This window comes from Musca vetustissima, unplaced genomic scaffold, assembly GCF_032173495.1.
Source record: "Musca vetustissima isolate MV318-11 ecotype Yass unplaced genomic scaffold, APGP_CSIRO_Mvet_v1 utg16925, whole genome shotgun sequence".
NCBI lineage: Eukaryota > Metazoa > Arthropoda > Insecta > Diptera > Muscidae > Musca > Musca vetustissima.
The window spans coordinates 193,840-207,297 of NW_026883972.1; the positions used below are offsets into that span (position 1 = coordinate 193,840).

General features: G+C 34.7%; 4 protein-coding genes across 4 annotated transcripts; 2 read left to right on the plus strand and 2 right to left on the minus strand.

The window, feature by feature from the left end:
• Window positions 1-1,083: 1,083 nt before the first annotated feature.
• Window positions 1,084-2,818, plus strand: LOC133330972 (protein YIPF1). Its single transcript, XM_061539370.1, has 4 exons — window positions 1,084-1,539; window positions 1,601-1,801; window positions 2,380-2,472; window positions 2,540-2,818. The coding sequence occupies exons 1-4, from the start codon at window positions 1,099-1,101 to the stop codon at window positions 2,816-2,818; spliced, it is 1,014 nt and encodes a 337-aa protein (XP_061395354.1). The 5' UTR covers window positions 1,084-1,098.
• Window positions 2,819-3,168: 350 nt separating this feature from the next.
• On the minus strand, window positions 3,169-4,175 carry LOC133330976 (eukaryotic translation initiation factor 3 subunit F-1). The gene is made up of 3 exons (XM_061539373.1): window positions 4,041-4,175; window positions 3,832-3,978; window positions 3,169-3,758 (listed from the first exon to the last, which is right to left on the minus strand). The coding sequence occupies exons 1-3, from the start codon at window positions 4,150-4,152 to the stop codon at window positions 3,175-3,177; spliced, it is 843 nt and encodes a 280-aa protein (XP_061395357.1). The 5' UTR covers window positions 4,153-4,175; the 3' UTR covers window positions 3,169-3,174.
• Window positions 4,176-5,074: 899 nt separating this feature from the next.
• LOC133330982 (uncharacterized) lies at window positions 5,075-5,394 on the plus strand. The gene has a single exon (XM_061539380.1). It carries the CDS (start codon window positions 5,085-5,087, stop codon window positions 5,304-5,306), a length of 222 nt encoding a protein of 73 aa, XP_061395364.1. The 5' UTR covers window positions 5,075-5,084; the 3' UTR covers window positions 5,307-5,394.
• A 4,347-nt stretch (window positions 5,395-9,741) lies between these two features.
• Window positions 9,742-10,518, minus strand: LOC133330979 (arylalkylamine N-acetyltransferase 1). Its single transcript, XM_061539377.1, has 3 exons — window positions 10,321-10,518; window positions 9,988-10,257; window positions 9,742-9,915 (listed from the first exon to the last, which is right to left on the minus strand). The coding sequence occupies exons 1-3, from the start codon at window positions 10,516-10,518 to the stop codon at window positions 9,742-9,744; spliced, it is 642 nt and encodes a 213-aa protein (XP_061395361.1).
• Between the last annotated feature and the right edge of the window lie 2,940 nt (window positions 10,519-13,458).

Sequence of the window (13,458 nt, forward strand, 5' to 3'; positions counted from 1 at the left end):
CAAAAGATGGCATTCTTGTTTACCACTTTTACTCGGCCAAATGTCTCGAACAAAAAGTTTTAGTTAGTATTCTCTTAAAGTTTTACTAGTTGAAAAAAAAAACTTATAAGCTGCAAATCTTATCAAAATATTAAATTCTCTCAGGAACGAAATATGACACTACAGAAATGATTTTTCTTAAACTAATTCCATCTTCTTATTGCATCATACCTATATTCATCATTTCTTAAATAATGATCTGTTCCAAGACCTAAAATAATCTTCTTTTAATCGAGATTGTTTTGAATTGTATCTTTATAAATTTAAAAAAACACTTGAGTGTTTTTTACGGGAACACAGCCCAATTAGAAAAACACTCTCTTTTGTTGAGACATATAAACTTATTTAAGCGCAAGTTCTATTGAACATGTTTTTTATGTATTAATTTATTATTTATATTAAATAAAATATTATACGTAAATATATACCAATATTAAAATAAACAAATATCACAAAAAAACTATTTTGTTTGGATTTAGACAGTGAACACAACTTATATATCAGCTGAAATGTGTCATTACCAACCGACCCCATTAACTGCTGACATACGTTTGTATTAAAGTACTACTCTATTACGACATGCAACAACAAAATGCATGACAAATCCAAATGTCAACAATAACTGACAGTTTTGCTCTGTTATTGACGTGTTAAGGAGAAAAGTACATAAATATTAGTTAAATCTTATTATTTTTGTGCATAAAAATATCAGAAAAATACAAATTCACGGCTCCCAACGGAGGTAATGATGTGGGGAATCGTTAAATGGAAATATGGAACTGAGTCATTGGGCATTTTCCAATTGCCAACTTAACAAAATGTCCTACGCAGTGAGGGTGGTGTTGTGTTTTTGGGCGGATGAAAAGATGTCCTGGAACAAAAAAATACCATATCCCTCCTTTTGATTATTATTATAGATATGAAACGTAAAAACAAAAAGAATAACATTTTGTTTTGTTTATTTTTAATATGAAAATTACGTAGATTACCGACAGCCTTTGTGCAGCAGCTTTATATGTTTTATTTAATAACCTTTTTACTTTTAGGTAAATCAGCAAAATGTCTGAAGACTTGTTACAATTCAAAGACTACAGTAATACACCCAGCACTAGTAGTCCACCAGCCCAAATAAATGTCAATTCTCCAACACATTCATCCGGCTCTGGACAGAGTGGTCGTCAACGTGGAGATCCATTGTCCGATTTAATTTACGACATGAGTAATTCGGCAAATATACTATCCGGTGGCATGTCATCGAGTGGCGGAGGAGGTGGTGGCGGAAAAGCTACAGGCTTGCCTGAACCTGCTACAGCAACACCGAGCAAAACATCTTTCCTAACAATTGAATATTATCAAAAATTCTTTGATGTCGATACATATATGGTATTGGAACGCATAGCCAATTCGATGATACCCAAAAGAGCACCAAGTAACTATCTTAAATCACATATTGGTCTAAATCCCGATTTGTATGGACCATTTTGGATAACAACGACATTGGTAAGATTGACAACGCAATAGCTTTCAGATATGTTGTTAACCAAAAGTTATTGTTTTGTAGATTTTCAGTATTGCCATCAGTGGTAATATAGCCAATTATCTGCAGCACCAAAGCGATAACTATCAATGGCGTTACAATTTCCATTTGGTATCTTATGCAGCCACCTGTATATTTATTTATGTGAATTTCTTGCCTGGTGCTTTATGGGCTGTGTTCAAGTACAGCCTAAAGCCATTGCAGGAGGGACTTGAAACGGAAAATGTAAGTAAAATAAATAATAAAGGATTTAAATTCGGCTTTCTCATATGAAAAACTCGAAACATTAGAAAATCAATCATCAATTTTATGTGATTTTGCGAAGAGGTATCTAACCCAGTGAGAAACATAAGTGGAGAATATTTGCTGACAAATTGTATATGGGCTATTCCAAAACATGGAAAAATACTTTTAATTTCTCTAAAGATTGGAACTTCAAAATAAGAAAACGACACGACAAGGTTATATGGAAACTGGAACAAATATGGTCCTTGGAACATACCGAAAAATTTATTAAACTGTCATAAGGGCCATTACCAAAAACTAGAACTGACACTTGCAGACTACTTGAATAATAATTGCATGTACACAAAATTAGATTTTACTACTATTTGGAAGCGGCACTAATAATTGGACCGATAACGCCCATAATAGAAAATTAACTAAATGACAAACGATAAATGTGTACATAATGGTTAATGTTTTTTTGTATGGAATGGTTATTTCAATTTAATTTTGTTAAATATAAATTTACTACAAGTTATTATTACATTCCAAAATTTCCATTTTGTATTTCTTTCCAGGCTGATTATACACCATCCCTTCTAAGTTTAATGTGCGTTTATGGCTACTCTTTGGCCATCTACATTCCTGTTTCCATTCTATGGGTTATTCAGGTATATAACGATATAATCCAATTCAACTTTATATATAGAAATAATAATTTTTATTCTTATCATACAGCTTTCCATACTTCAGTGGCTACTGGTAATAACTGCTGCATTGTTGTCCGGTTCAGTTTTAATTGCTGTTCTTACACCAGCTTTGAGAAATTCTAAATATTCCCTATTTCTAATAATTGGCATACTCGGTGCCCATTTCCTATTGGCCGCCGGTTTTATGTTATATTTCTTCCATGTTCCCAGTAATGGAGCCGCTGCCGTACATTCCACCATGGAAGCCCTTAAACAACCTGTTGTGGCGACCACAAAAGCTGTTATAGGCAACATAACCAAAATGTAAAATTCTACGGTGTTCTTTTAGGAGTACTTTTCTATATTTTAAGTATTATATCAGTAGACGCAAATATTTGAAATAAATAAATAGATGAAAAAATAAATTTTTAAAGATTTCCAATTCAGAGTTCCCATTGTTCCATTAAAATCAATAAAACAACTGCAATTGTGAAGTGGACAAAAGTGCATACAAAATTTATTTTGTTTATACATAAGATAATACATTCTCTTATCTCGCGGTTTTTTACAATTTTCCACTAAAAACACTTAAGCCAACTTCCTCCTCCCGCGTAACGTCCTTTACTGTTCTTTTTTCTTGTTACAAAAAATACAAATATTATAAATTAATGTTCTCCACCCCGCTTAATTTGTTGGCAAATAAGTCAATTTCTCATTCAATTGCAGTTGTGTCTTAATAAGATTGGATAGAGTGATGACCATCAACAAATCACGAACATTGGCATTGAACATCTGGGTGAATTGTTCATGGGTCATGTGTGGCACCGAATGGATGAGATCCAACAATTGGCGACCGACAGCATTATCTGGTGGCTGTTTGTGAGCAATAACATCTTCAACATACTTCAGAATGAGTTCCAAAAGGCCTTGCAATTTGGTGGAGGCTTCAGAGATTTGTGCCAAGTCCAACATAGGCGATACTGTCTTGCTACGGTGTGGTGCAGAGCTGCCAATGGTCTTTTGCAACAGTTTTAATCCCACAGTCTCGGGTTCGTAGCAGGTCATTTCAACGGGGATAGGGGTGAACATACAACCGGTCTTACCACCAGGAACACCCAATGGAATGCAGACATAGGCACAGAGACCCATACGACCACCTTGCAAAGAAGTATCAACGGTCAAGTGAACGGGGTTGTTGCACTCACGGGCATAGTATTCGTGAATGACGGAGCTGTGATTGGTAACTTCGTTGCCAGTTGCCCACCAACCTGAAATCGAAATTAGTGACGTTAAACATTCGTTGTTTTTATATGCGCACAAATTGAGGTTATGTTTACTTACCCACAACATTTTCATTGGGATTTACTTTACGATTCAAGTCATACAAATCCAAAGCATAACTAAGTTCAGCCTCGACTTGGTCATCGTGTTCCTTGTGAGGTACACAGAAGCAATTCGTCACTTCGACAACGCCTTTGTCGACAGAGCCTGCAAAGAAAACAGCGTGTTTACACCCTTCACAATTTCACACTTTTTCCCTCAATCCTTACCCAATAAGGTGCCAATAACACGATGGGAATCTGCATTACGTCTTTCATAGGCATCCACAACTTGGAAGAGCACTACAGGATGCACTTTTACTGTTAAATTAAGACCCGACATTGCGTGGCGTTGCAAAAATATTTTCGATGCGAATTGCAAGAGGAAGAAGAACAAGCAGCATTTAGGGATCTAGAAATCAAAACGACTTATCGATATTTATCGATGGTTAAACATTTGATTTTGTAAAGACACATCGATATTTTTATATGGGAAGATGTTTTTGTTGAATTCAACATTTCATTGCATCGGAAATACATTACTCTGGAAGGTATTCCCTTATATATGCTAATATTTTCTCATACAGACAAAAAGGAATGAATTTTGATAGCGTATGTTCAGATGCTGTACTCAAAAATTTGAAATTTTTTTTTAATTTATAGAGATAAACCATTAAGATACATCTGTTTTTGAATAATCCCCACCTAAACAGAATGTTCGCGTTGAGCGTTTTTTGTTATCGCGTTAGCGCACGCAAAAAGTTAAAATATATTTAACTCCGAAGCGCAGCGCACATCAACATCGAGCGTTTTTGTTATCGTTTCCTTGTGGTTGTTGTATTTTCGATAACACATAACGCAACGGATGGCTCAACGCGAGCATTCTGCTTAGCCCTTTATTACCCTTATTCATATACCATATTTCAACCATCTGTCTAAATATAGACCAAATAAATATCAAAAATGTTGAACTAAAAAATTTATAAATGAAAATCTCCGAATTTCGAAGAGCTTGTTTGGCAATACTTTTATTAACATTTTCTACAAGAATTTGTGTAAAAAATTTTGTGAATCTGTTTGTTTTGGCAAATTATTGTATATCTACCTTGATATAGACCTTATTAATATCCCTTAGTTATCGAAAACTCTCTCTTATCGATAAAAACATATGTTTTTATAGCCGTGCGGGCATTATAGGTTACAAAACACCTAAACAGTAAGGACTGTGAAATAAAAAAATATATACATAGGAAACTTGTAAAGTTATTTTCCAAGATGCAAAAGAAACGTATTGGTGGACGAGGTATACTCGATAAACTTCACCGTGGCGCCGTTTACGCCTGCCTTGGTGTCACTTTATATGGAACATTTTTACTTGGCATGAGAGGCTGGAGATACTACACCGTTGTCCGGCCCGAAAGACAAAAACAACTTTTGGAAGAAGGGGCATCAACCCGAACTGAACAGCAGGACACAGCAAAAGAATTGAAATGTTAAAGTTATTTTATTTTTTGGTTGTTTCTTAATCGTTAAACAATAATATAATTAATTATGATTACTTTAATATAAAGTACAGTAAAATTAAACTAAATCGAATGGTCGACGGACGATGCCGAAGTTTGTTTTTTGAGATATTGGGAGTCTACCTTTCAGGTTAAAATTATTTTGCGGAACTTGATTCTTCTGTGATTAGGGGAAGTAATATGGTTAACAATTCTATTGAAGCTGTAGGTCCTATATTATATTTACTAAGCCAATTTAGTACTTTCTGGTGCAGTGTTTGAGTGCCGGCGGGGGATGGTGTGGATGAAGAGGTTTGTGGCTGGCGTTCAGGAACTGTGTTATTTATTAGTGCTGAATTTATAATTGGTTTTATATCTTCCGGTTCGACTTCGTTTGCCTCCAACACATGCCCGTGACCAGTAATCAGGGGTTTAATGTCAAACGAGTGGTCGTTTTGGTCATAGGAAAAATTGCTATCTTGTTTGCTTTGATCATATTCGTCATCCATTTGTTCATCATCATCGGTACCATAACAGGTCTCTGGTATATGAGCCTCATTCGACATATAAGGGTTGTCGTCCGGGTTGGGTACATACAGTGGTACTTTACGCTGTAGAACATGATTTTCATTAAAGTCCATGTTCATTCGAACTTTCCATTTCTCCAGCCAACCGGTGGATGCCTTAAAGTCAATGTTTAAACGTTCGGCAATTTCTTTAGCTTTATTCTTAATTTGAGTGCGGGTAAGTGTTTCACCTTCATCGATTTTCTGCAAAACCCAAGTGTTGAGTTCGGCTTCCCCGCCTTTAAAGATACCACCTCGTATACGTTTCATTTGCAAGTTTTGGCCTATTGCTGCCAGTTTGAGTATCTTCTTTTCATCATTCACAATTTGTGACATTGCCGATTGTGATAGTCTGTACTCGATAACTAAATCATTTCTCTTTTCTCCGTTCTTGAGACGTTGTAAAATTTCCAATTTTTGAAGTAGTGTAAGAAAAGTTTTTTCTTTACGATATCTTCCCGTTCGGGTGAGAACATAAACTGGTTCATAGCTGTATGGAACTTTTTTTGCCGAGGAGGGTATAGAACCGTCAGGAAATGTTGGCGGTTCCTGCATTTCGCACTTATCACTGTCTTTAATGTCACAATCTATTGAATTATTGTGATGTACATAGCCTTCAGCATTGTATCTTTGCAAGCCTATTGGCATTTGAATTTCGGATTCCGTTTTATTTTGCGGTAACTGATTGCTCTCCTGATGTAAGTCATTTCTTACAAGCAATCCCTTCAAAATATCATCCGTTCCGTATGACGTTTCGATTTGTTCAGATTCCCTTGGTCTTTTTGCAAATTGATAATTCTCACGTTCTTGCCACTTGAACAACCATTCAGCTGAGGGCACAAATTCTTGTCCCATTTCTCTAGCTATCTCCTCCGCCTTTTCCTTTGCCATTGTGGCGGTAATCATTATGTTTTTATCCCTCATTTCTTGGGCCCACTTGCTGATGGCATCTTCAATATCATTATAATTCGCCGATGCCATTACACTATTGCTCTAAATTTAGAATAGTTGACTAAGATAACCACACGAGTCTGATGAATAGTCAGGTGCAATCAAAAATCCTCAAAGGGCGAAACTACTTTCAATGTAACAAACAATTCCTGGAATGAGTAGGCTGCTTTCACCGAACGAACTAAGGTTTTTAAATCCAGCTGTAATTAACAGATTGTTTAACAAACGAACATATTAATCCGAAACTAATATCAGTTTACCTGTCTTATGTGCATTCTATAGAGGAAAATCTGGAAAATATCCTATTTTTTTTCTTTATTGGCAAAAATTATTCTGTAAACAAAATGAAGAGACAAGACCTTTTCTAATGAAATGTCATTCACTGCGAAGTGATAACATTTGATACATGGTTGTATAGACAATTAATTAAAATCAAATAAAAAATTTAATAAATTAATAATCATATATATTTTAAATTTAAATTAAATAATCATGAGATTTAATCAATATAAATTTTATTTTACACGTTAAATATGTCTGGGACGTGTCATTTGTTACGCTTTGGTATGCCATACGTTGTCGTTGAAGTTACCACTCAACTGCTAGAGGGACGAATCATTTCTCTATACGAATGTATTTTTTTCTCTACACAGAAAAATGACAAATCAACAAAACTAGATTTTTCTATAGAAAAACATCATCAGACACCCACAGCCAGCACATGCGCTCTGATGAATTATGACTTGAATTATGTCGCAATCATTTGAAAATTGCAATCGTTATCTTTTTGAAATAACTTTCGCAAATTACGAGTCCGTCATTTTCAATTCCATAGAATATTTATAATTTTGAATTCTTATTAAAAAATAGACCTCATATAACTGAATTGACTGTAATTTGGTACTTTTAGTTCCAACTAGAGAAACTGCTAATTTTCTCCTAAAGGATAAACATTAAAGTGCGCACAAATTCAAGCAAAAGCTAAGGAAATAGCGGTTAGGTTAAAAAATTAATTTAAAGGCCTCCAGGGGATTACTGAAAACACCTCTCGAAATTGCTGTGTAATGGAAACTACGAACTTCAACCGGAAGTGTTCCCAACATTCTGGGATATTGCAAGTCTGATTATGAAAGTAACACCAATATCACTGTCATAGGACAGTACCAATAGTGTGGAGCACAAAGCGAAAACTGGTCAAGTACGCTTGTTGATAAACTACTCAAAATAATAATTACTATGTATAATAAATCAAGTAAAATGTTAAATGTAAATTAAGTAAAAAAATAACAATATAAAATTTATTTTGACCAATTTAATTAATTATATTCAAAAAGGGTTGTTAAACTGCTCAAACAATATTATAATATAAATATATAAAATTTAAAAATATTATTTATACAATTTCGGTTTGTTAGTACCCAATTAATAATAATAGAACTAAAATTAATGTAAAAGGGAGGGATTGAATCTAGTCATACTTTTTAAATATTAATATTGGGCAATACAATTTATGCAAATGTGAGGGGTCGGGGTTTCTTAACATATTTATTTTTTATTGGGAATATTAATAATTTAGGAATCGGAACTATTGTGTACCAGTTAAGCCCGAAACCTTGGTGGAAAACTATTCAGAGTTGTTAGAACGGTGCACCATAATAACACCTGTGGAATATTTTAATAAGGAGGCGAAGATTTTCTTGTGCATAGTATACCCCTTTACGAATTTATGACTTTTGAAAAAACGAATTTAATTACACATATACAAAGGGGTTCATGATGTATAGTGTGTGGGACCCTTAAAAAATTAATTTACAATTCAGAGAATTCAATTTGAAATTTATAACATTTCACTTGTAATTCATAACTTTCAGTTGTAATTCATAACATTAAAATTAAATGTTATGAATAACAAATGAAATGTTATTTATTTCTAATCAAATGTTATGAACTTCAAATGGAATTTTTCATTGCAGTATTTGCTTGGTTATATCTAGAGTGAGGTAGTCGCATTTTTCAACTTGGAGATTGATGCAGAACCCGATAATGAAAATACAAAAACAAAGTTCTTGCATTTCCCCTGAGACAAGGAGAAAATATAGATTCAATAAAAGGTACTGGGAACCTTTAGACTCCCAGTATTAATCAGTATTGAAATGGACTAATATCTTGAAAATCACATTCTCTAGTTGTTAGGCAACCAGATCAAGGTTTTGGATTTGGACATGTTTTCCATGACAAGATCAAAGACAAGACGGCCAATTGGAAAAAAGGGTGTGGTGAATTGCTAGAAATATTTTGTGAAATGCGAAAAAGCGATTTTCTTTTCCGAAAGTAATTAATCGAAATAAATAATGAAAACTGCGATGTGTTTATTTTCGATTATATTTTATTTTAATATATATTTAGTTTTACATTCCAATATATTTTTGTCTAAAACACGTACATACATATAAAATATTCTTATGGCATAAATAAATAACTTATTAACTCACATTTATGTATTGAAACGATACCTGTTTTGTTTTAATATATTAATACATATTTTTAAAAATATATTTCATATTTTATTTTTATTTATATGTATATTTATTCTTGTTCTTAAATATGTAAGTACACAATTACAGTATTTTAGTGGTAATGTTTGATTGTTATTTTGTATTTGCCAATTATTGTCTTATGACTAAAAACAAAAAACGTTTTTTGTGTGTGGTTATGGACGTTGGTTATTATAATAACATTAAATATTGTATCTTAGTATAGAAATATATTTATTTGCTCTTGTTTTTTATGTATAAAATAGTAGCGTTTATTTTTTGGCATCGGGGATTTGTCTTCACATAGGAAACATTCAAACATATAAAAATGCTTTTGCTTGTTTTGGGGCTAAATTACACCTTTTACAAAATAAATTCCTTATTCCAATAGTTTATAAAGTAATTGTAATTTAATATGTGGTGATTCCACATTCAAAATCGGCTGACCAAATTCATCAACATATTTATTGTAATATTGTTCCAATAGTACCTCAAAACCATTTGATTTTAATATTTTTTGGGAGAAAATTCCGGTGGCATCAGCTTTCATTAGCTATTTGTGGAGAAGAGAAATCAAAAAAGGAATATTATATTTGTTGAAATCTAAATTTAGATTACAGCTTACCTTAAATCCACATTCTTTGGCTATGTCTTGACTGTGTCTCACCAAATGCTTGGCTATACCCTGTCCCCGATATTGGCTATCCACTGATAGTATGCGAACATCAAATGCCTTATCTACATTGAATTTTTGAAAGATATCATCTTTTAGGTTTATTGTGTACAAAAGTCGAAATATTTTCTTAAACTTTTCATCATCGTTCAATTCCAATTTCTTTTGTGATGTCTCAATATCTCCCGGATGTAAAATACCATTTAATATGACCCCAGCAATCTGTTAGATTTTCGTTTTGAAAATAAATTTATTTAATTTGATTTAAAATTATTTTTTAATTACCTCATTGTTATCTGTGACAGCCATTAAACTTAAATTATCCTCCAATGTTTCCAAGCTGTGATGTTCCAAATCACGATGACCATAGCCACGTCGACAGAGACCAGCTGCTTTATTCAATGGCTCGTCGGCAAAGAAATTATCCCTTAAATGTCGTATGACATCGTCGTAACGATCTTCTGTTATTAGTTTGTACTCCATTTTAATAAAGAATTTGATGAGAACTGCAAATAGAGAAGATACATTTTTAGTATATATATATAGTTTTCCTATTAAATAGTTATATGGTTAGAATCTCTATACTATTGTGCCTATGAAGTCGGTCGGACGGAGACTTGTTTGTTTGAAATCTGGTTAATTTTGAGGTTAAAGTCAAATGATTAAAGCCTCCAAAGATGTAGAATCTTGGGAGACATCTGGGATGATAGATACCAAGCAAAGGCTCTGATTGGCTTTAACATGGAAAGCCCAGGCTTACCTTGGTCCCTCTTTCATCTCAATTGTGGACACGGACACTACGCCGCGAGGTCACCCATAAGAACTATAAATAAATGGGCTGCGCCCATGCTCCGACAGAAGATAAAGATGAACATACCAAAGACATTTTTTACAAGCGTTTAGAAACTGCATATGACCGGTTCTCTGGCCATGACATTAAAATTCTGCTAGAAAGTTTTAATGCAAAAATCGGAAGGGAAAATATTTTTGGTCCCACCATCGGAAAATTCGGCCTCCATGAGGAAACATCCGACAACGGCATGAGGTTGATTGACTTCGCGGCAGCAAAAAACATGGTAGTTAACAGCACCAGATTCCCGCATCTCGATATACACAGGACTACCTGCATTTCCTCTGATCAAGCAACAAAAATCAAGTTGATCATGTTGTGATGGACGGAAGGAATTCATACAGTGTATTAGACGTTTGACATGGATAAGGAAACCTGGTGACAGACACAGGCAATGTTTTGAGGATCTGGAAGGAGCATTTTGAAAAGCTTCTGGTATCAAATAGTGGCAGCGAAGAAGATACCCCAGAACCAATAAGAGATAACGGTATAAAGTGTATACCACCTAGCCAAAATGAGGCTAGAATAACAATTAATCGGCTGAAGAACAATAAAGCAACAGAAGCCGATCGGTTACAAGCCGAACTATTCAAGACTGGTGGTTAGATGCTGGTCAGGAGCATGCCAGCTGATTAGTACAATTTGACATGCCCAATGATTGGAACCTCAGCATCCTGTGCCACGTGCACAAAAAAGTGGATAAGACGATATATGCCAACTATAGAGGAATTAGTCATCTTCCCATTGCATATAAAGTGCTATCCAGTGTGCTGTGTGAACAACTGAAGCCAACGTTCAATGACATTATTGGACCATAATAATGCGGCTTCAGGCCTGGCCATTGACCAGATTTTCACTCTGCGTCAAATCCTGGAAAACACCCACGAAAACACATCGACACATACCACCTACCCGTCGACTATAAAGCCGCATTCGACAGCGCTATCCGTTCAGAGGTGTTTAAAGCCATGTCTGCGTTCGGCATTCCTGCAAAATTAATACGGCTATGCAGGATATCTTTAAGTGGCACAAGATCAGCAATTAATGTCGGAAAGGACCTCTCGGAGCATTTTAATACCGAACGAGGATTCAGACAAGTTGACAGCTTGTCGTGTAACCTTTCTAGCATCCTGCTGGAAAATGTCATATGAGAGGCAAAGGTGAACAGAAATGAAATTCGGTACAGCAAACAACACATGTTAATCGTCATAATGGGTCAAACTTTGCGAGTGGTAACAGCCACCTTTGAAGAAGTTGAGAAGGAGTCTGCCAAAGTGGATCTGACTGTAAACGGCGAGAAGACCAAGCTGATGGTATCAACGCGCAAGACGTTCAGTAGACTCGGATCAACTGTGGGACTTGAGAACTACAGCATCGTGGTAGTGAACGATTTTATATACCTTTGTACCACCACTAGTGACATTAGTTTTGAAATTCGCAGATGGATAGTGTTGGCCAAAAGATGCTACTATGGTATGAGTAAGCAATTTAGGAACAGGGCCTCTCGCCAGACAAAATTCACACTCTACAAGACGCTGATACTACCCGTGCTGATGTATGGATCGGAACCATGGGTACTTGCGCAACCAGATGAGACAGCTCTTGGAGTGTTTCTGAGAAAAATTCTCCGAAAGATCTATGGGCCGATCTGCTGTCGAATGAACCATGAGTTGTACCATCTATTCTCGGATATCGACATAGTCAGACGTATCGAGCAGCTGCGACTACGTTGGCTAGGTCATGTTGTGAGAATGAATGAGTATGCCCCAACTCAAAAGGCATATAAAAGCCAGCCAAATGATATTTCAAATTGGAAGAGCTGCGCACAAGACCGACGCGCTTGGAAATCTTTTTAAAGCTCGGCTTATGGAACAAATGTTCTGTCATAAGCCATAAGTACGAATTTTACGTGAATTTCCGCTTTCGAAAAATTGTGCAGGGTACTGGGTACATGTATATATAATCAACATCCGTAATTTTTGTATTATCCTGTAAGAATTCTCTATTCATCGAAATTTTTTTCGATTTTCTATTTTTAAATTTGAAAAGTAGAATCACTTTTTGAGTATTGGTACATTTCAAATATGTATATTCAAAATTTCAATTTTCTAAAAACAAATTTCGCTTTTCTACAACAGTGGTTTTAGCTGTTATTTTAGTGTTTCGAAATGCAAATTACAAATTGTATAGAGTAACTTCGGGTAATGTGGACCAGGCGTCTAATGTGGACCACCCCCCCATATCTAAGAAAATGCTTGAAATATGTCAATGCCGCCTTGATAAATGTTTTCCTAATTAGTGAAAACAAACATCAAACTTGGTTTTTAATAAATAATTGCAATGTTGAAAATTTAGTAGTAGAAAATGTAGCTCTGATTGTGAAAGTGTGATTTGAAATTTTTTTTAGTACAATAGTCGAACGTTTTTGCAAAATAGTCGAACACTTGTTTTTTCTCGAATATAAAGAACTTATGTGGTTTTCTTGTTTTCTTTAACAAAAATCTACGTTTTAGCTGTAATTACAATCGGTGATTTTTAATCATTTTTGAAGCCGATAATTATTTTTAAATAAA